Source organism: Neofelis nebulosa, chromosome 12, assembly GCF_028018385.1.
Source record: "Neofelis nebulosa isolate mNeoNeb1 chromosome 12, mNeoNeb1.pri, whole genome shotgun sequence".
Taxonomy (NCBI): domain Eukaryota; kingdom Metazoa; phylum Chordata; class Mammalia; order Carnivora; family Felidae; genus Neofelis; species Neofelis nebulosa.
The window spans coordinates 8,883,262-8,905,019 of record NC_080793.1 but is presented as its reverse complement, the minus strand read 5'-3'; the positions used below and the strand labels follow the sequence as shown (position 1 = coordinate 8,905,019).

The following is a 21,758-nucleotide window of genomic DNA, read 5'->3' as shown; positions in this document are numbered from 1 at the left end:
AGAGAAAGAGAGAGAGAGAGTATGTGTGTGTGTGTGTGTGTGTGTGTGTGTGTGTGTGTGTATTTTCTAATCAGTTAGAATTTTTTCTATATTTATTGTTTAATTCCTAAATTTACTTTTTGGAACTTAATGAGCATTTCTTTATATTCTAATATATAACCAATTTCTGTAAGTATCCCATGGGTATTTGAAAAGACTGATATTTTCATTTATATAACCTTGTTAACTTTGTGAGTCAGTATTCATATATGCACAGGTATGTACATATATCTGTGTATCTGTGTATATCTTGTAGGTGCATACACGCACATGCACACACACACACACACACACACACACACACACACACACACACATTCTGGGAGAGACATGCCGAAGCTCTCTCTATAATTGTGGCTTTGTTGAATTCACCTCCTTTCTGGCAGTTTTTTGCTTTACATATTTTGATGCCATGTTGCTTTGTGTGTAGAAACTTGTAGTCATTAGATCTTCTCAATCAACTGCACTTTTCATTAACATCGGTCAGTCACTCCTCTTTGCCTTCTCCAGTGTTTCCTGCCTTGAATTCTGTTTTACATCGCTGCTCCTGCTCAGCCCACCGGTAGTGTAGACGTAGTGGTAGTGCTCATGGAGGGCTGCGGGGAGGATATGCCAACATTGTCCATGCACAACCCCAGAGAGCCTGGAGTGTGGATCATGCTGTACAGCCAGTTCTCCTCTCCCATCCCTGGCTAGGTGGCTTGTCCCAAATTCCAGCTGGGATGATGCCAGGAGGCTGTGCTAAGGCTCACCACTGACCTATCATAGCAATGTTTTCGTATCACATAATATTTTCTTATTAAGCTCCCTCAGTAGAATTCTCTGTCTAGCCTTTGTTCTTTGTACCAAGGACTGTTGTTGCTTTTTTGATTTCTTCTTTTGTCGTAGTTAATTTATGATTTTAGCGTGTGTGTGTGTGTGTGTGTGTGTGTGTGTGTGTGTGTTTGTGTGTGTGTACATAGAAAAATAGACACATAGCTAAGTGAATAAATAAAAAACCGAATTCAGGGCCCCCCGGGTGGCTCAGTTGGTTGAGCGTCCGACTTCGGCTCAGTTCATGGTCTCGCGGTCTGTGGGTTCAAGCCCTGCGTCGGGCCCTGTGCTGAGAGCTCAGAGCCTGGAGCCTGCTTCAGATCTGTGTCTCCCTCTCTCTTTGCCCCTTCCCTGCTCATGCTCTTTCTCTGTCTCAAAAATAAATAAAAACATTAAAAAAAATTTTTTTTAAATTCATTTAGTCCAAATGGGCGTTGTCCTGGTTATGACACCTTGGAACCTATTAAATGTATTGGTTGGTGAAATATACAAGTATTCATCTTATTTTCCAGTTGGGTTACAGGTGAAAACCCTTGTGGCTGGAGGCTGTATGAACTAGAAATGCTGAAATCTTGCCAGTATTCATTTTGGTTGTCACTCAGATATTTGATTACATTTGAGCCATCTATGTGAGAGATTAGCAGTCAGGATTGGAATTGAAGTCAGAATTATATCTCGATTTTCCATAAGCCACCCCTTATACCTTCTAGCACAGTGGTGCTGTTTTGTGCTGTTTTGTTCTGATTCATGGCGAGTGCCCACCATTACTATATATCTTCTTTAATTTTAGGGATCTATCTTCTGGATTTAATCTACATTGATTCTGCATATCCTGCCTCAGGCAGCATCATGGAAAACGAACAAAGATCCAATCAGATGAACAACATTCTCCGAATAATCGCTGATTTACAAGTTTCCTGCAGCTACGGTTAGTACCCCTGGTTGCTGGAATTGTGAAATCTTACATCACTGAAATTTGGATTCGGCACCTCATCAGTGAGAAAGCTCTGGGAGCCAGGTGGTCCCCACAAAGCTCTTCACTTTAATATCTTGAGCACCCACCATGTGCAGGACCCTTTACCCATAGGCTTGATCTTCAAAGATGATGAAAACTAGATGTTCCCATCTCTGTGTTACAGAGAAGGAGACTGAGGCTGAAGATTGTTCAGTCGCTTGTCTAAGATCATGCGTCTGGGGGTTGGCAGCGCCCAGGTCTTTCTGGCTCCCAGGTCATTCATCCACGAAGAGCTTTGTGGGCAGCCCCTGGGCAGGTCTCCTCCAGGAGGATTCAGGGACCCAGATTTCTCCACGTTGTGGCTCCACCATGTCCCCTGGCCTTAGAGACCTCCGGTGGACTCCACATCCACCTGGCAGATGCAGGAAGAGAGAGAATCATCCAAGAGTAGATTTTATGGACCAGATTTGTACATAATGCTCATCATTTCTGCTGGGGAGGCTGGGAAATGTAATCTAGCTGTGGGCCTGGAAGGAAAAGGGAAATGACTTGGTGAAAACTAGCCAGGCTCTGCTCCACATGACCAGATCCAAAGTGTGATTGATGGTTGTCGAAGATGAGGTTGAGGAACTGAGAAGTCAGAACGCTGGGTGGGGCATCCATGCAGGTGTCGACTTCCCCCAAGATGATGGCGGACTCTACCGTGTGCCACTACGTTGTGAGCCAGGTGCCCAAGTCCTCCAGGAAAGGGCGGGAACGACCAGGGTGCCAGCCGGGAGAGGTCAGCAAGGAAGAGAGGGATGGGTGGTAGAGCTGCAGGAATGGGCCTCCGTGGGGTTTTCAGAAAAGGGTGGAGGAGTAAAAAGTCTGGAAGCAGCAAAGGGGGACAGGAAGGAAACCAACCCCACCTACAGTTCACAGGGAATGAGAAAACTGACATCCTCCACTGGGGAAGGCCATGGGGAAGCCAGGGTGGGGCTCTGCAGGGTGGGCTTGTTGAAGCCAAAGGCCCCCTCCACAGGCACTTCCAGATCAGCTGCCCTGGGGGCTCCCCGTGCGGTCCTCCCCCGCCCAGGCCCTTTTCCATTCACAAGTACATCAGCCCTCACTGTCCTGCCGGGCTGCAGGGCAGTGACACACGCGGCTTTGCGGTCAGACTCAAGCTCAAATCTCAGCTCTGCCTCCTGAAAAGTCACTTTCTCCTAAGTCTGAGGTTTTCCCATCAGTAGCAGTGGGGACGTCGTGCATGCAGAGCCCTTATCGCATTCCAACATTTGAGTAGAGTTCAATAAATCCTCATACCACCGTCACCTTCATACCTGCCTCTTCTCTATCATCAGCTTTGGGAAGCAGGTGTCATCATCCCCACTTTCGGACAAGAACACAGGCTCTACAGGGGCGCCTGAGTGGCTCGGTCGGCTGGGTGTCCGACTTCGGCTCAGGTCGTGATGTCACGGTCCGTGAGTTCGAGCCCCGCGTCGGGCTCTGTGCTGGCGGCTCAGAGCCTGGAGCCTGCTTCGGATTCTGTGCCTCCCTCTCTCTCTGCCCCTCCCCCACTCACACTCTGTCTCTCTCTCTCTCTCTCTCTCTCTCTCTCTATCAAAAAATGAATAAACGTTAAAAAAGAATTTTTTTTTAAAAAAGAACACAGGCTCTAGAGATACAAGAGGATCTGTTCCAAATCTCACAGTTGAGGGGCGAAGCCATGAGGGGCTCCTCACAGCACCTGGACGCACGTCCCTGAGAGCCAGGGCCCTTCCCCACCCCCTTTCTTCTCCTCTTCACAGCCCCCTTTAGTGCCTCCCCTTCTTCCCTTAATTTGTCCCGTCCCTCCCTGTGAGGAATGGCGGAGAGGACCACAGAGTTTTCGGCCCCCTTGGAATAGTGACCGTGGAGTTCTGTGGGGAGCGTCTGACATCAGTCACTCTGGCAACAGGGCTGTGCGACGTGGCCAAGGCTTCCAGGGAGGGGGTCGAAACCTGGCTCTGCCACTTCTCAGTAATGTGATCTTTGCCAGTTGCCATAGTTTCTTTCTCTGTGCAACAGGCATGTTATTTCCCCCCAGTGAGGCAGACGTGACAGTTAAAGCAGATGACTTCTGGAAATCACCTGGTACCTAGCCCAGCACAGCAGGTGCCCAGGCGTCTAGACCCCTCCCTTCCTTACCTGGATGGAGCAGCTCCTGCCCGTGGGCCAGGCTCTCAAGCTGTGCTAGGACCTGGGTTGGACCTCCACACCAGGCTGGATGGGCCTTGTTCATTCATCTTGCATTCTTGTCATGCAGGGGGTGGGAGGCCTGCCCAGTTACCCCACGGAGACCTGTTTTAGGGCACAAACACCTGGCTCTGGTCTGTTCTGGAGGCCTTTCTCTCCCCAGCCAAGGACCTGTGGTGATTTCAGGGTATGTGGCCCACTTCTCATATGTGGCCTGGAAGTGGGGAGAGACTGAAGCCTCTGGGTTTCATCCGTGTTTTGCAGATCACCTCACAACCCTGCCCCACGTGCAGAAGTACCTGAAGTCTGTACGCTACATCGAAGAGCTCCAGAAGTTTGTGGAGGACGACAACTACAAGTAAGTGCCCGCCCCCTGGCCTGGCCCTTGGGGACCAGCGATTGGCTGGTGATGTCGCTACCTCACTCCGGCAGCACCACGCCCGCACACTCAGGCACAGGCACGTCGTGTGACCTCTGGCCCCACAGAGGCCGAAGCGGTACGGTCTGAGCATCTCCTCCCACTTAGCTCTGCCCCAGCCACCCAGGCTCCATGTTCTGAGGAAGGTGTTCTGTGAACTTCTCAGCCTGGCTTACCCACATCGCATGGGTGATGGGAACTTAGACTCCATGGCGCAGGCTCTGTGCTCCGGATTCTCGCGAGTGACTCCCCCCTTCACAGTGCTGGCTGGAAGGACAGCATCCTAGCCATACATCCAGCCATACATACTCTGTTTGCTGGCTGGCAAACAGAGTCCTCCAAGAGCCTGTCTCATGGATGAGGCAGCTCCCCGTGGCCCCGGCTTTCTGCAGGACTCTCGCCATCCGGGACTGGCCGAGGCCCCGTCTCCCTCCCGTGCAGCCCTTTGGAGTAGACTCGGGTCCCTGAACACCCCTGTGGGTCCTTTGCTCTCATCTTCCACTCACCCCACTCTGGCTTTCAGTTCCCTCTTCATTTGTGCCACCTGGGAACTTATCCAGCATGTTTATGTATTTAGAGGGAGAAGGAGGATTTTTCGTATCAACTCTGTCTGCCACATTGATTGGACATCCTCTTGGCTCATTTTCAGCTTGAGGCCAACTATGAGCCTCAGTGCTTTTCGTACGACCTGATCTATCAAGACAAGACTCAACCATCTTGTAACTGATCATTTCCCCTGAATTGTCAACTTTCCAGTGGATTCTTTCAAATCTCATCTTATTGGCTGCTTCTAGCATGCCGTGTTCCTTCGGATCCCGTTATTCAATGTGTTTTTGTTTTTTGTTTTTTGTTTTAATCTCTTCCAGTTTCATGTCTGAAAATTTGGCCAGTTTGGTTACTTGGTCTTCACCAAAATCACTGAAAACTGTAGAGAACCGTGGTCACTAGGGACACTCCCAGGTTACTCCTGATTTGCTCACTAGAGCCTTGGGGACAGCTGTTCAAACAGCTCCACATCTGGCCACATCTACAGTAGTCGTTCTCAGCCCTGGCTGTGAATCAGAGTCACCTGGGAAGCTTTATAACCAACCATATGTTTGTGGTAGAGCCTGGAAATTTGTATTTTCTCAAAGCTCCCTAGGTGATTCTAATAATTAGCCATCTTTGGGAGCATAGACATAATAATGTCTTTAGTTGTTATGGTATAATATTTTACTAAAGCAGAGTGTAATACGAAATTTTGATCTATCACATAATCATTAACAACAACAGATGAAGGCGAGAGATGACCATTAAAATTATGTTTGCCACCAGTTAAGCTCATTTTACTTACAAAGCATTTGCTGTTCCTAAAAAGAGTACCCTGGAGTGTGAAATTATTCCCATTTAGGTTCTGGGATAATATTTTCCATTCATGTGCCGGTAGTACAATTAAAGAGACAGCAGTTTTTCATTAACACTAATATCCTTTAAGGAGAAAAATGGTCTATAAATACTTCTGACCATGAGATAATCCTTGGACAAGCTGTAGGTTGTGAGTAATTACTCCTTCCATTCTGAAGGACATTGAACACCCCCAGCACTTACTGCTAAACAATAGTCAGCCTGGATGTTACAAAGGCCCTTTGTTGTGGCCCAAGTGGGCAAGCCAAGGGAAGAAGCCTGCACTCTCACCCCCAGGGCCCAGACCACTGAGAGGGTCCCTCCCCAGGGAGGCCCTGGCTCTGGGTGACACAGGACATGCAGGGCTTGTGATTCTACGGGAGGAACCCACACTCCATGGCCCAACTCATGCCCCAAACTTGCTCCCCATCCGAAAAGACGCAGTGGCTTCATTATTACCTGATGACAAAGTATTTCTTTATTTTGTTGTATTTTATTTATTTTATTTTATTTTATTTTATTTTATTTTATTTTATTTTATTTTATTTTATTTTTTATTTTATTTACTTATTTTGAGAGAGAGTGTGAGAACACGGGGAGAGGCCGAGAGAGAATCCCAGGCAGGCTCCGCGCTGTCTACACGGAGCCCGATGCAGGGCTCAAACTCACAAACCGTGAGATTATGACCTGAGCCAGAATCAAGAGTCAGATGCTCAACCGACTGAGCCACCCAGGTACCCCGACCAAGCATTTCTAACACCTTGTCCCCATCTGCTTTGGAGACACTGTGCCAAGGGGCCCAAACAGTGCTTTGTTTTTCTTGACTCTTCATCTATTTCATTTTATTTAAGAACATTTACCCAAATTCCTACTACCTAGAAAACATGACCTTTAGCATTAAGCGAACAAAATTTTGGACATTTTTTTTATGCACAGGAAGTGCAGACAGACATAGAGAAGGATGGACAGATGGATGGAATGATAGAATTTATTAAAATTGGACCATGCTACACTTGCTATTTTTAATTGAAAGTATTTTAACTTAACCAGAAACTGAAATAAAATGTAAGGAATTGCTTGCTCTTCAAATAAATATTGCTTCAGCACAAGAGATATAATTTCCTAAAAGGGTCTTCTAAAATTAACAAGAGAGGTCAGGAAAAACATGAAGACGTTTGAGTCAGTGAGTTCTGTTTTCACGGGTCTCTGCCGTGCACAAGGTCAGTTGACTGGTTAGGAAAGATGAGAACATCAGTCCTCTCTCCCCTTCACCTCCCCTTCACCATCATCCAATTTTTTGTTAGTTGTATTATTATTACTACACAGTCCAAGTTTATAACATACACATCATGTTCAGGAACCATAATTCCTACTGGTTAGTGTTTCTAAACAGATTCAATTCTTACCACCTGTGTTCTTCCACAGTTTTCCCATTCCTGGAGTCTTTGTTTTAATGACTCCCTTATTAGCTGCATTTCATCACGAAGCAGGTTTTCGCAAGTCCCACATGCTCTGATTTCCCCCCGTGAAAACATCCGCAGGCGACCAGGCCTCCCCTTGCTGGGCCGCACGCCTTTGCGTCTCTCCCCCAGGACTCGCGGACCCTTCTCCTGTAGAGAAGTCTGAGCCAGTATGATCCTTTTCCTCTTGCAAGTGACTTGTTTTATCTGCCTGGTGGGTAAAGGATTCCTTGAAGTTCAAAAGCACAACAACAGGAATGGCTCCGAGGGTTCTGTACCAAATTTCCCTGGAACCTGGCATGCTCTTTTTTCAATTCAGAGTGATTCTTTGGGTTATCTTTGACTTCTTCTGTGCCATTTCTTGGCTTTCCTCTTTCAAGGACTCCGGGCATCCATACGTTGGGTGCTCTCTGCTTTCCATGTCCCCCAGCTTCTTTCTAGTGGCTATCATAATCTCTGTCTCTTCATTGACAGACACCCAGATGATCTATTCATTTGGTCCTTGATTGGTCCCCTGGGACCCCAGGCTCCCTTTTCATCTAACTTCTTTGTGCCATCTAATTTTTCAGGTCTTGCTTTATTCAACCCATGTTCTGAATAAGCTGTTCTGCTCAAAGCACTTGGGGGGATTTCCTTGTGTTCCTCGGGGCTGCCTCCTGGGCCGAGCAATCTGGGCAGTGCTCTACTCTGTTCTCTCTCCTTTTTTGTGTGAGAGGACATTTGCTAGCTTGCCACACCAATTCTTTTTGCTTGCTCGCATTTTGAGAAGCTCCATCTGGGTATTCCATGGCTCTGATGGAGGGAGGTGACATCTGACCCTGCTCCCACGTGTGTGAGATGGGCTGGCTTTTCCTCCTGTTGTGCTGTTAGGTCAAGGTTCTTAAAGTCTTTCTCTTCTTCAGTAGCCTGGGGGAACACAGGGCTCAGGCTCCAAGGAGGCACAGGGAACACGCAGTGTGTTTTAGATACCGGGCTCTATTAAAAGGCCTGCATTAAGGTTTCCTCCACCTTGTAGGGGACTGTATCCCATGCCCTCAGGTTTCAAATGTTCATTTATTTTTGAGAGAGACAGAACATGAGTGGGGGAGGGGCAGAGAGAGAGGGAGACACAGAATCGGAAGCAGAGTCCAGGCTCTGAGCTGCCAGCACAGAGCCCGACGCGGGGCTCGAGCTTGTGAGCCACGTGATCATGACCTGAGCTGACGTCGGACGCCTAACCGACTGAGCCATCCAGGTGGGCAGTCCTGGATGCCCTCAGGTGTCAAATCGCCCCCTCAACGGAGCCCTCATTTCCGTCAGCGTATCCACACGCCGTCCACCCATTTCATCCGCTTCTCGCCAACACCTACCGAGAAGCCTCGGAGGGCAGGATAGGAGCCGTGCTGCGTTACGCCTCTTGGTCAAACTCTATAATCCTTCTTCTTTCCTTGGCTGCAAGTTTCTGAAGTTCATGGCTTCAGTTCATGCCCGTTTTCTTGCTGAGGTGCATCTGGTGAGTTCTTCTGCCCCTAAGCCTGTATAACTACTTGCTGGTTTTGTTGGTGGGGGCGTGGCGTCTGGCATCTGGCTTCACTCTGCCATTTTCACCCAGAAGCTTTAAAAATAACAATGTTGAGGTGCCAGTCCTCATGGTGCATCCATTGCCTCGTGCCTGCCTGGGGGTGTCCAAGAGGGGGTGCAGTGTGATGACTAGAAACTCTGATTTCAGGTCAGACAGTCCTGGCTTTGGTTGCCTGCCCGCCCCTTGCCACCCCACAGATTTGGGAAAGCCGCCGAACCTTGCTGTTCCTCAGTTTCCTCATCTAGTGGCTGGGGACAATAAACGTACCGAGTCCAGGGGCTTGTCCTGAGAACGAACACATTTGTGCCCAATAGATACTGAGCCACGATGACTCTTTTGACTGTATCTTCCTTAACCGTTGTTTCTGGGTCATGGAAATGCCCTGGGGAACCACACAGGGAAGTGGCCGAGATCTGGAGCAGACCCCAGAGTACTCCTGGGCTCCGAGACTGTAGCCCTTGGCAACAGTCCCGTCTCCCGACTCCGAACACACATGTGATCAGTCCCCCTCTGACACCCCAGAGCCTCTCTGATCTTGTAAAAATCTTCCCTTCCAGACTGTCACTCAGAATCGAACCAGGAAGCAGCTCTCCGAGACTGGTCTCTTCCAAGGAAGATCTTGCAGGTATCGTAGCCACCTCAAGTGGGGACACACCGCTGGTAGCCCAGGCATGGCTGCCGGGGCTGGCCCTGACTGTGGGTCAAGAGCACAGGTGTAGGTTGGCAGACTCCGCAGTCCCGTAGCCCTCGCGCATCAGCCTTCTGGGCTCCTAAACCATGGGGCCCCCGTGGGACGCCTCTGGGCTGGGGCTCCCTGGAAGAGCCTGGGACCCAACAGCCCCAAGAGAGGCCAGATCGGGATCCCAGGCTGGGAACATGCACAGGGTAGGGAAACCTCTAGGATCTTCTCTGAGTCACCTGGACACTTATCATCGGGCCTGCTGCCCCGGTGCAGGTTGACTGCCCTGGAGGGATACACAGGTGCTGGGTATTCGGTGCCACCAGACACAGAGGGCTCACCTTCCTGTAGCATCAGCTTTATCACATACTGGGACATACACAGTGTCCCTAGTGATCAGGGGCATGGGGACAGGGTTCCCATCAGAGGGATGTGGGAAATAAGAACAGGACTCGAAACAGCTGTTTAGGGCCATAGAAGGAGCAGGAAGAAACACTAACCATTTGAGACTGTGTCTTCAGGAGGTGATGCCAAAGTCGGAGCAGAGAGTGGGCTTGAATCGAAAAGCGTTCTGCCCCTGAGTCTTGTTCAGATTAGTTTGAGGACGAGGCCTCTGCCGCCTTTTCTGGTTAACGTGCCCTAACAGGATCAGCCACGTCTCTGGCCTTCCCCAGGTGTCAAGAAGTCCCCACAGCCACACTTTATCTTTCCACCCTCTGGACGGGGCCCGAGGATTCGTCTCCTAGTGCTCCTTCCTGCTGTGTGATTCCATTACTTCCTCCCCTGCGGCGCCTGGCCCATGCCTCCTTTTCTCTCCCTATGTGCACGAGCCATTGAGCAGAGAGAGGTGGGAGGGTCTGCTGTGAGCCAGGCACCCAGTGGAACGAGGTGACGACCTGCCCACACGGAGCTTAGGCTTTAGCAGGGGAGATGGGGTACAAAAGCCGCTAGGGGGTAAGGCGTGGCCCAGGAAGAGAGATGGCAGAGAGGGGGCCTTAGCCTTGGCTTGAGGGGTCAGCTCTGCCTCTCTCCGGGGACTCTCTCCGGCCACAGGTCAAACTCAAGTCTCATCTCTGCTTGAGAGAAGCAAGGCCTCTGGGAAGTCCCCAGCCAGGCTCCTCGCACGTGCCTGGAATGCCTTTTCCCTCATATTTCCATGGTCCACTCTTGCTCGTCGTTCTAAGCTCAGAGAGACTTTATTTCAGCTCTTTGTTTCTTTAGGACACCCTAGTTTGTAATTGTTCTCTTTGGTCACTGGGCCTCACTTAGTTCCTGTTGAGTCTCCAGCTCCCCTCATAAGGCTTGTGCTCCACAGATGCTCAGCCCTCACAGGGTTCACAGATGAATGAATGGGAGGGAGGAAGCAGCAGGCCGAGGCTCCGGGTGGGCCTTTGGTGAGCACTGGCCTAGAGCACAAGCGGGTCTCGTTGCCGTAGCCTCACGCCTGGTCTTCAGAGAGCCTCCCCCTCCCCAGCGCCCTGCACACACCCACCTGCAGCGCGGGCAGCCTTACCTGCCAGCCTCGCCTCCCGAGCATCAGCCACTCGGCCTGCAGGCTGCTTGTTATCAGGGCACCTGCCTCACACCTCCTCCCAAAAGAAGAGCCCAGCTACCCCACCGCCCCTGCCCCGGCCCCCCCGCCCAGGTCTGCACTGAGCATCAGTGGCTCCCCCTGCTAGGCCGGAGGCTGTAGACCAGGAGCCAGGCTCAGAGAACTAACAATGCTAATTGCGGGCCTCAGGAGCTGGGCCTCTCACCGAGCCCCAGGCAGGAAAGGAGGAGCTGCATTGACTTTTGACCCCTGTCTATGATGAAAACCGGTGCCGGTGGGGAGGGCCGGGGGCACCTGGGTAGCTCAGTGGGTTAAGCATCCAACTCTTGGTTTCAGCTCAGGTCATGACCCCACTGTTCGTGAGTTCAAGCCCTGCGTTGGGCTCTGTGCACACAGGACAGAGCCTTCTTGGGATTCTCTCTCTCTCTCTCTGCCCCTCCCCCTTTCTCTTTCTTTCCTTCCCTTTCACTCTCTCTCCCTCTCCCTCTCTCTTTTTCAAAATAAATAAATGAACTTTAGAAACAAGTGCCCCGGAGCCAAGATCCAGCCCCTGGCCCAGCTTCATCGAGGTTCGCCAGACTCTCCTGTTACAGCCACCATCACCTCCCTCTGGCTCTGTTGTTTATTAGCCGTAGAGGCCAGAATCCAGCAAATCAACCAACCACCAGTGCGAATCCCCGCAGGGAACAGATTGCCCCCCGCCCCCCGGCCCGGCTCACATGAAGAGACTCTAGCGAAGGTGAAATGGGAATTGCAAAAAGAACGGGGAGACCCCAGCACCCTCGGCTGAGGGACCTGGGACAGCAAAAGTGTCACCCACTCCAGCAATTGCTGAGCTGAGGAGGACTCGGCATCTGAGGGGCACACAGAATAGCCGGCACACCCGCCAAGCCTCGGTTTCTCCATCTGTAAAGTGGGCGTTGTCGTGTCTCTCTCACAGGGTTGTTGTGGGAATGTGTTGAGAACCCGTGTGTGAAACACAGTGCCTGACACACCGAGCACTCGCATCAAGGGTAGTGTTATTAGGATGGTGTGATGGTCGTGGGTATTATGATTGTGCCTCTGTCACTGAATCAGCCTCCAGGTTTTAGTGAAACACTGCTGCCTCAGGGATACTTTCTCCCAGCGGACTCCGCCCTCCCGCCCTCCCAAGCTGGGGGTCAGGGCTGTTAACAGTTAACACCGGGGCTGGCAGGCCGTGGCCGAGGCCAGCCGGCCCCTGTTTTTGTATGTGAGCACACCACACCCATCCGTTGACATTGTCTGTGTCTGCTTCCCTGACAGTGGCCGAGCTGAGTAGTTGGGACAGAGACCCTATGGCCTCCAAAGCCTAAAATATTCATCATCTGGCTTTTTACAGAAAGTTTGCCAACCCAGTGTTGCACACTCTTGCAGGGATGGTCTGTGCTTCTCCACAGCTCTTCCCTCTGCAGGAAGGACACCGTTACCTATGCACATTTGTCCCCTATCTGCCTTCCCCACCGCACTGAAGGCCCCCTGAGGTAGGAACCACGGCCAGGGTCCCCGGAGCCTGGCCCCCGGGCGCCTCGCCTGCCCTCGGATCACCTTCAGGCAGGATCTCTGAGCTGCTCGCCTGCCCTCGGGTCTCCTTCAGGCAGGATCTCTGAGCTGCTCGCCTGCCCTCGGGTCTCCTTCAGGCAGGATCTCTGAGCTGCTGGCCGGGCCCCTGCGGGCACAGGGCTCTGGGAAGCAGCTCCGGCCGCCGACTGCTGACTCCGCACTCCCTTCCAGGGAAGTGCTGACGTGGCAGTTTTCACACGGTGGTGCGAGAGCGGCTCACAGGCGTGTTTTCCACCAGTTTTCCAAAGCCCTGGCTCCCACCCTAGAAGCAGGATGTTAAGGTTTTCATTGATCACCAGAGAGCCCGGGAGCGTCTGGAAGGCTTCCGATGCACTCAGTGGTCCTGGCTTCCCACCCACAGCCTCGAAGCCTCTCCCAGGACAGAGAGGCTGCTGTGGCCGGGGACAGCCGAGGGGTCCTGTGGAGGGCGGGACCAGAGGGGCAGCTCCCAGGACGCCATCCCCACTCTGGCAGTCAGACCGGGCTGCGTGGCAGGAGCCCGACCAGGCCCAAGGACAGGAATGTGCCTCTTGCAGTCCCAGGAATGGGAGGAACGCAGCCTCCCTCAGCTCCTCAGGATGGGGGTTCAAGCTACAGCTCTGGGCTCCCTTTCCAGCAGTCAGGCACCCGCCCCCACACCTGCCAAGGAGAGGCCCCAAGATGCATTCATTGGCTTTTGCACTCCGGACGTACGTGCCAAGGGCCTGCTGTGAGCCAGACGCTTGCAGTGAGCCAGGTACCCAGTGGAACGAGGCAGAGACCTGCCCGCATGGAGCTTAGGCTTTAGCAGAGGAGACAAGCAGCAGAAGCCGTGAGGGCACAGGGCGTGGTTCAGGAAGGAGCCCGAGGAGGCCAGCGTGAGCACGACCGAGATGGCCGGTGGGCTCCCTGACCCTTCTGTGCGGCTGTGCCCACTTCTCTAGCCAGCCCACCCCCCTCAGGCAATGAGACCTGCTATCTCTAGCATTGGGAACAGCTGGTCGTGGGTCTCTCGGAGGCCGTGGTTAGTGCCAGCGTGGCCCGGAGCTAATGCTGTGCCCTCTGTGTCTGTGAGAACCCCTGCGCCCCACAGACGGCTGCCCCGTCTCCACCCCTGGCAGTGACTGTGCCGGCAGCTCCACACCAGCAAATAGACTGTGAGAACGGAAATGGAGAAACCGTCTCAGTTTCTGGGCTGGGAGGAAAAAGGGCCAGGAATGCCACGTTTTCAATCCCCATCCCCCTATATGTAATGTTTCGTTTATATAAATGAACTAATATTTTCCTGGAGAGCAAAAATCATAAAGAACGTTGACCCCCAGAGAGGGCAAGTAATGTTTGTGTGTGCCTTGGAACCGATGAAGACATTTCCAGATTCTGTTAGCCCCGCCCCCACGTGGCTGAACCAACTGACAGGTTTTCTAAGAGTCCTTGGCAGCAAAGCAGGGCCATGGAAAACCTGAGCGCGGGCCTCGGCCTTTTCTACGCGCACCTTCAGAACTGCTCTCGACATACCTTCGTGTCTTCCTTGTTTTATTGCCTCTTGGGTAAAAGCCCTGCTTCGGAGTCGGGCAGACCTGAGTTCAAAGCCCAGCTCCAGCACTTCTTAGCTGTGGGACCTCGGGCGATCGGCTTAATCCCTCTGAGCCTCAGTTTTCTTGTTGGCGAAACAGCGGTAGGAATAAATACTTCACGCAGGCTTACTTCGCGGGGCTGAGGCTGTGCCAGAAGAGCCCTTAGCACAGCGCCTGGCACATGCTCACCACTCAGGATTTCTGGCTCCTGGCCCTCATAGGGCGGGCCCCGATGCTGTCCCGATTGGGGGACAGCATGACGCAGAGCAGGGGACGGGGAGCCGGAGGGCCCTCACCTCAAGTCCAACTCACCAGTCACCAGCTGTGCCGGGTACCGCTGCTGTATAACCAGCCACCCTGGAACCTAGTGTCACAAAACCATCATTTTGTTACATGCACAGGTATTGTGGATCAGGAAATAGGACGGGACACAGCCAGGAGGGCTTGTCTCTGCTTCACAATATCTGGGGCCTCTGCCAGAAAGTCGAAGGTTGAGAGGGACTCAACGGCTAGGCGCTGGGATCATCTGGATGTGCGTGATGCTGGCTGTTGATGGGCCACGGCTGGGACAGAACGCGTGTGTACACGTGGCCTCCCACGTGGCCTGGGCTTCCTTAGCGTATGGCAGGCTCAGAATGGTCAGACTCCTACACGGCAGTGTTCCCCCAAGGCAAATGTCCCAAGAGCTGGGTGGAAGCTGCATGATGGCGTCCGTGTGACCCGCCTCGGAAGTCACGTAGCCTCGCTTCTGCTACACTCTGTCGGTCAAGGTCCACCCTGGTCCAAGGAGAGGGGCCAGAGACCCTACCACTCAACAGGGACCACGTCAAGAATTTGTGGACGTGTGTTAAAACCACCACGCCAGCTAGTTCGCGTTGGGGGAACAGAGGCTCGATGATGACGACGACGACGACGACGATGATGGTGGTGGTGGCGGCAGCTAGCGCGCACTGAGCTTGTACTCGCTGCCAGACACTGTTGTAAGCACTTCCTGTGCTCATTCAGGACCCCCACGCCTACCCTGTGAGGTGAAGGCTGATATCCGTATTCCGTAGGGGGAGGTGCTGGGGCAGGAAGGAGCAGAGCCAGCCGCTAAGCCCAGGAGTCTGGACTGGTGATTGCCCATGCATGGGACATGCCCATGCCCTTCCTGCATGGGACATGGACATGTCCCATGCATGGGACAACCAGGATGCGCTTGCAGGTCCCGGATTGCTCTGGGCTCTGTCCCCATTGCTGCCGGTGTCTGTGCGGTACAGCAATCAAAAGTGTGCGGCTGTGCCCCCTTCTCCAGCCGGCCCACCCCCCTCAGGCACAGGTCTCTCCCTATGTCTCCCGGTGTCTGTGCAGTCATCACGGCCCTGGGTGACAACCTTGGCACATCTGTGCCTTTCTTAGAGACATTTTTGAGTCACACACTCTCCCTGCTTGGTTCTTAGAAGGCTGGTTCTGTGTGAGAGTCACAACTGCAAATCTGATTTGCCATTAAATCTTCTTTGCTCCCCCTAGCTGGGGGCATGAGGCCTGACCTCTCATGGTCAGGGTTGGGGGTGCTTGGCCCTTCTCCCCACCAGGCCTTTCTCTATCTCTGTTGGCTTGCTAACCTCAGGGCCTGCCACAAAGGACATGGTCTTTTAGCGGGCACTGCTGTCTTGGGGCCTCCAGGTGACAGTCAGTTCGTTGATGCTTCCTCAGGTGAGCACTTCTGTGGGATCCCACAGGTCCCTTGACCTAGACAGATGCAAATCCATTCTGGGGCCGCTGCAGCCCCTTCCATGGCCCCTCAGAGTCTGTGTCCACTGCCAGCTCCTTGCTGCTTGGGTGCCTGTGAGCCCTTGGTTGGTGGGAGGCCACAGCCATCCTTGTCCTGACAGACTTGCAGATGCAGCTGACCCTGGTGTGGCTGGGGCCGTGTTGGCTCCCATGACTGAGCAAGGCACTAGGAGTCCCCTGGGTCTCCCAACTGCTGAGGACATATTTCAAGTTCCCCAAGCGGTCTGTGGGGATGTCGGCCTGCGCTGTAGAGTGGTGAGCAGAAGAGAGCACCCCGTGGGCAGGGCTGGGGACTCTCCCTTCCACAGCCTCCTCTGTTAGCTTTCATAGATTTTCAGAATGGGCGAGGGGCTCAAGAGCTGAGAAGCCAGTGCCCGCCTCTTCGCTCTGGAAGTTCACATCTCCGTTCCTCGTCTCTCACCTCGTGGCCTGCTATGTCAAGGTCAAGCAGAGGAGCAGAGACACAAGCCCGCTTCTGTCCAACTCTGCTGCCCCACTGTGGCCCAGCCCCCCTCCTCCCCCCACCGCGCCGCACACGGCACCGGTGGCTTCCCCTGCATTCCCTGCCCTGACCCCAGGGAGAAAGCATTTGGGCCTCACCACCGCTGAAGGGGGATCCAATGCGATTTTTCAGAAAGAAATGGACCGGGGCATTCTGAATGACGTGTGAGCCAGATCTTGGCTCACAGCAAGGACCCGGGAGAGCTGCATGTATGAGAAACAAAGAACGTGTGTGAATGTGAATGTGAAAGTGACCAGCGCCGAGGCCCGACCGTGAAACCTGGCCAGAGAAGGCTTTCTGTGCAGAGGACCCCCATGTCCCCGGGTGCCACAGGGCTCTGGCAGCCCCGGAGAGGGCCCAAGTCCCTGCTATGGGAACAGGGCTCACGGCACACACAGTAAAGAGGCCGGGAGGTGCAGAACCCTCTTCAAGCTGGGAGCAAGTCCGCCCCGTGAACCGCATGGCCCGGTGGCACTGTCGGGAGCTCCACGTCCGGCTGTGGTCACTCCCCTTCTCCAACCCGGAGAGGCTCGAGGGCCGAGGAGGCCGGACCCCAAGCTCCCGGCAGCCCAGGCGGAGGCTGGACTGGAACTCGAGTCTCGTGACTCCAAGTCCCCTCTGCCACAGCTGCCTCCCGTTAACTTACAGTGTGCAAGACTCGGAAAGCACCCCGCGAGCGGCAGCCTGGCTGCCAGACTGCTTAACCTGGGCAATGCCGACCGGGCCAGGGCCCCAGTTGCTGCCGGAAAGCCATGGGAACAAAGGCTCCCCGTCCCCCTCGGCAGAGCCAGCCCGTCTGTAGCCAGAGCACCGGCCCGTCTGTCGTGCACACTCGAGTCCCGCAGCCCCTGCCTCCCCGAGCTGGTGCTGGTGGGAGACTCTGGTCAACAGGAAGTCACATCTCATTCCTTAGTGACAAGTGGATGGGCGCTGAAGGCAAGTGCAGGCCACGGGAGAGTGAGTGACCGGAGGGCCTGGCCCTCTCTGAGGACGCAGGGTCGCTGCCCTCTCTGAGAACGCAGGACATGCGTGTCGTCAGCACTGGGCCTGCGTCTTCCTGGAACCCCTTGCTGCTGCTCCTTTAGCCCCTGAGGAAGGGAGAAGGTCAGCGGCTCTTTCCTCCATCTCTCCCTTCTCCCGAGGGAAACATCTGGCGGAGCAGAAGGCCGTTTCTGAGGTGTGTCACGACTGTCTGCTGGGTCCACATGGGTGGGCAGAGGGGGACGCTGGCTCTTGGCGCTGGCCGGCCGACTGAGGTGGCAGGCCAGGCCCCTCCAGCTTGCTCCCCCTAGAGACCCACACCCGAGGGAAGGCAGCCGCTGCTGTGTGTTCCAGCCCCAGAGATGGGTGCTGCCTGCACCAGGCACCTCGGAGCGGGAGGAAGTGGCAGCCGAAGTCAGGGCCGCTGGCCTGAAAACCGTGCATCGCCTCTGACGCCTTCCGTTAGAATTACAAGTGGAGCCCGAGATCACTCTCCTCCTGCATCTAAAATGACGCTTTTCTCAAAGAGTTGTTCTGTCGACCCTGGTTCTACACAAGTTCCTTTTTAGGTTGTCTCTTCTCATCCCACAAACACTGGTTCTGTCCCAGGCCTTCCCTCTTCTCACCGAGCTTGCAACTCTGGATAATTCGCCCACTCCCGGGGCTCCACACTCCCCTGGATGGACACGTCTGTCCCCGGCGCGGTCTGTCTCCTGAACACTCCCCCAGTGGCCCCTTCGCATCAGTCCCGACCTGAACTTCTCGTCGGTCCCCTGAGCCTGCTCCCTAAGTGAACGGCACTAGCATCCACCAACGCTGCCCCAAGCCCCCCTCCCACTACACCCCTGCTGATCCCCCTAGACCCCCTAGACCCCCCTCCTCCTCTTTCTCCTTCCCGGCCTGTCGTTGGGGCTGCCACCACGTGCTTCTCCAGCCAGAGTGAGCTTTCTAGGGTGCGATTCTGAGCACATCACCGCCCCTCCTAAAAATCTCGACACCTTCCCCTCCTTAAACTCCAAGCTCCTCAGGTGCCCCCCCCACTCCTCCCCCCTCCACCGCAGCCACCATCCGCCCCCCCATACACGGTCCCGCCCTCAGCTCTTCCGCCAGGGTGGCTCCCTGCAGTTTCTCTAGTAGGTTCCACGGTCTTTGCTCTTGCTGCTCCTGCTGCATAGGCCTCAGCTGGATCTCTCGAGCTCAGCCTGGATGTCAGACCCTCGGCTCCTCTCCGACCTTCCCGCGTTCTCAGACGCACTCAGATGGCTCCACTGGTCACCAGCTGCTTGCCCAGGCAAGCTCCCTAACCCTTCTGACCTCAGGTCCCACCTCACAGCGCTGAGCTGACAACAGCTCCTGGGAGGCAGTGTTGCCGCAAGGCCTTTAAATGGGATCCTGTGTACAAAGCATTTAGCACAGTGTGTGGTGCCTGTAGATGCACAAGGAAGGTCGGGTGTTGCATTACCACCTCCATTATCGCCGTGGTAGTTACTCTGTCGGTGTAGTTTTTGCTATTACCACGATTATTATTTCTTTTTCTCCTATCGAAGCACGTGTCCCACCTGGGTGTAATTTTCCGCTTGCTTGTCTTTCTCCCCCACCTGACTGTAAACCCCATGAAAGCAGAGCGTCAGCCCTCTAATCCGACGTGGCTGACCAGCCCCTGGCTCAGGGCTGGCCCAGGGTCAGGAAACGTTTGCTGCAGGAAGGAGGGACGGATGCTGGATCATTTCCCCCTTACAGGGAGGCTGCCAGGTCAGACCACTGTTCCTGTGTTGCAGATGTAGAATCAGGTGGAGAGGTGCGAGGTGGCTCTCCCAAGGTCGCTCAGCCTGCAAGTGGCAGATAGCACGGGAGCCCAGGTCTGCCTGCCTCTAGACTCTGAGTTCTTAGCTAGGACCATTCATCACCCTCACTCCTGTCTTCTGCAGAGCCATTATTAGAAGGCCCTGTGCTCTTTTCTCTTCCAATCAATGAGTGGTCTGTTGGGCAGCCTGTTGGTTTCTTGAGAGAAATGTAATGAAAACCAGATTTTTTTTTTCAACATGATATCTCGTTCCCCACAGAGACTGTCAGTTCTCATATGTTCCAATAAAACTGCTAAAGAAACAGCCACTTAAAGAGCTTTAAAGATTATTCATGGAAAAATTATGCGGAGGAAAAATAGAGCAATCCTCTGAGATAGTCAAGCCACATGGTCAGTTTTTCCAGCTGTCTGTGCCATATCGGGCTGGGCAGCGGGGACCACGCTCCGCACAGCGAGGCCAGAACCCCAGTTCATTATCACTGCCCCCACCCCTGCCCTTGCCCCAGGGGACATGGAGAAACAAACTTGCCAGCTGCTCAGCTCAGAAATGGTCCCGGAAGACACGTGTTCCCTGGTGCTGTCACATGGTGGCCACCCCAGGCTTAGTGGGACAGGAACGTGAGGCCTTTCAGTAGCAGAGAATGTCACTTACTGGCAGAGAAGCCCCCCCCCCCACCCCCTAACCCTAGGTCCCAACTGAATGGAAATTCTTCGGCTTTAGCGTCAGACCAGGCTATTGGTCAACAACCAGGGGGTGGGAGTGGCTGAGACCCAGGGCATTAGGAGCAGTATCAGCTTGGACTCTGGGCCCAGGGAGATCATACTCTCTTCTGCTTGGGCCTCCCACCCTTTCCTCAACCCGGCTGAGGGCCATCTGAGGCCAGGCATGCCTCCCAAGGCCGTCCAAAGCAGCAAGAAGAAGGAGGCGGATCTGGGCCTCGTCCTGGTGGGAGAATCCGGAGCCGAGCGGAAGAAACCAAGGGCGAGTCCGGAAGCGTAGGAGAGCTGGAACATGCAGATCAGAGCCAGGATGCAGGAACCATCTGGAGGCAGGTGAAAAAGGGAGTGAGCGGGGAAAGCCAAGGAAGTTCCCAGAAGAGGCTCGGAGAGTCGGCTCTCTAGGCACGGCACAGCACGCATGGGCAGCTGAGGGAACAAAGCCAGCACCCCCCAGTGCGTGACCTTACATGCCTTGGAACGTCCCTTTAAAATGGCAATTGTAGGGGCGCCTGGGTGGCTCAGTCGGTTAGGCATCTGACTTCAGCTCAGGTCATGATCTCACAGTTCATGGGTTCGAGCCCCACGTCGGGCTCTGTGCTGACAGGTCAGAGCCTGGAGCCTGCTTCAGAGTCTGTGTCTCCCTCTCTCTCTGCCCCTCCCTGCCTCATGTTCTGTCTCTGTCTGTCTCTGAAAAATGAATAAACCTTTAAAAAAAATTTTTTTTAACGGCAATTGTAAAATTACCAACTGCATAGGAGTCCGTGTTGGAGTTTTCGTACAAGCCTGGCACACAGCTGGTGCATAATAGATGTTGGTCCTCTCCACCTTCACCTACAACAGTAGCAATTGGACCTTACCCAACAGAGTTCCTGGAGGAAGTGCCTCCCGCTTATCAGATCACCTCAGATGTGTCACTGTTTCTTCTGCCTCAGGTTTTCACCAATACCTGACCTTTGAACTGCGGGCCTCCCACCCCCCAGCAGCCCATGGCAACTGTGTAAGCCCTGGCTTTCTCACCTATGAACCCGCCACCCGTGCGTGGAGGGCAGCACGCCCACGCGGCACGGTGTCAGGGGTGGAACGCTCCACCTTAATTATCACCGTTATCATTTACTACAACAACACTGGGAGTCAAATTCCAGTTCAAACTCCAGGGGAGGAGCAGTGCGCGAACTGACCTTTACAAAATATTTTCTGAACCCAGGGTGGGAGCCAGAGTGACTCAGGCGGTGTGATTCCACGTCCATGCCACTGATAAGGCGAATTCCACCCTCCGCACGGACTCGTTCATTGAGCAATAGTGCCAAACGAAAACAGAGCAGGAGGGCTTCCGTTCTTCCCCTTCATCTCCGGAGCAGCCACAAGAGACGCTTCCTCCAGGACAGAGATTGAGCAGAAGGTCTTCCAGGGCGCACGTGCCAGTCACCTGGAGAGCCAGTGGGATGAGAACCTCCAGGACGGGCCCAAGAAACCCCATTTCTCACACACTCTGCAGATGCTTCAGATACACTCCCCGGTTGACAGAGCTGCTGGCAGAGTGGAACTCCTCGCCAGGAAAACGCACGCGCACACGAAGCTTAGTTACCCGTCCGGTACCTCCGCACACTCCTCCAGGGCCTTCCGAGGACGGGATCCGGTGAGGTGCGGGCCCCGCCTCTCCGGCTTCGTTATCATGGTCTGCCAGAGTCTGTTTTTGAGATGTCCTGTGCGGGCTGCAGTTGGGACCTCCAGCAGCCTCCCCTGCGTCCTACCAGGCTAGGCCACCCAGGC

The 21,758-nt window shown here is 54.0% G+C and overlaps 1 protein-coding gene across 12 annotated transcripts in view; it reads left to right on the top strand.

Moving 5' to 3' along the window:
• Nucleotides 1–21,758, top strand: part of RALGPS1 (Ral GEF with PH domain and SH3 binding motif 1) — a 315,600-nt gene that overhangs the window by 260,295 nt on the left and 33,547 nt on the right. For all 12 annotated transcript variants that reach the window (XM_058694076.1, XM_058694081.1, XM_058694077.1 and 9 more), the window contains 3 exons: nt 1,643–1,780; nt 4,286–4,379; nt 9,401–9,468. In XM_058694076.1, coding sequence (XP_058550059.1) covers nt 1,643–1,780; nt 4,286–4,379; nt 9,401–9,468 — 300 coding nt within the window. The remainder of the gene's footprint in view (nt 1–1,642; nt 1,781–4,285; nt 4,380–9,400; nt 9,469–21,758) is intronic.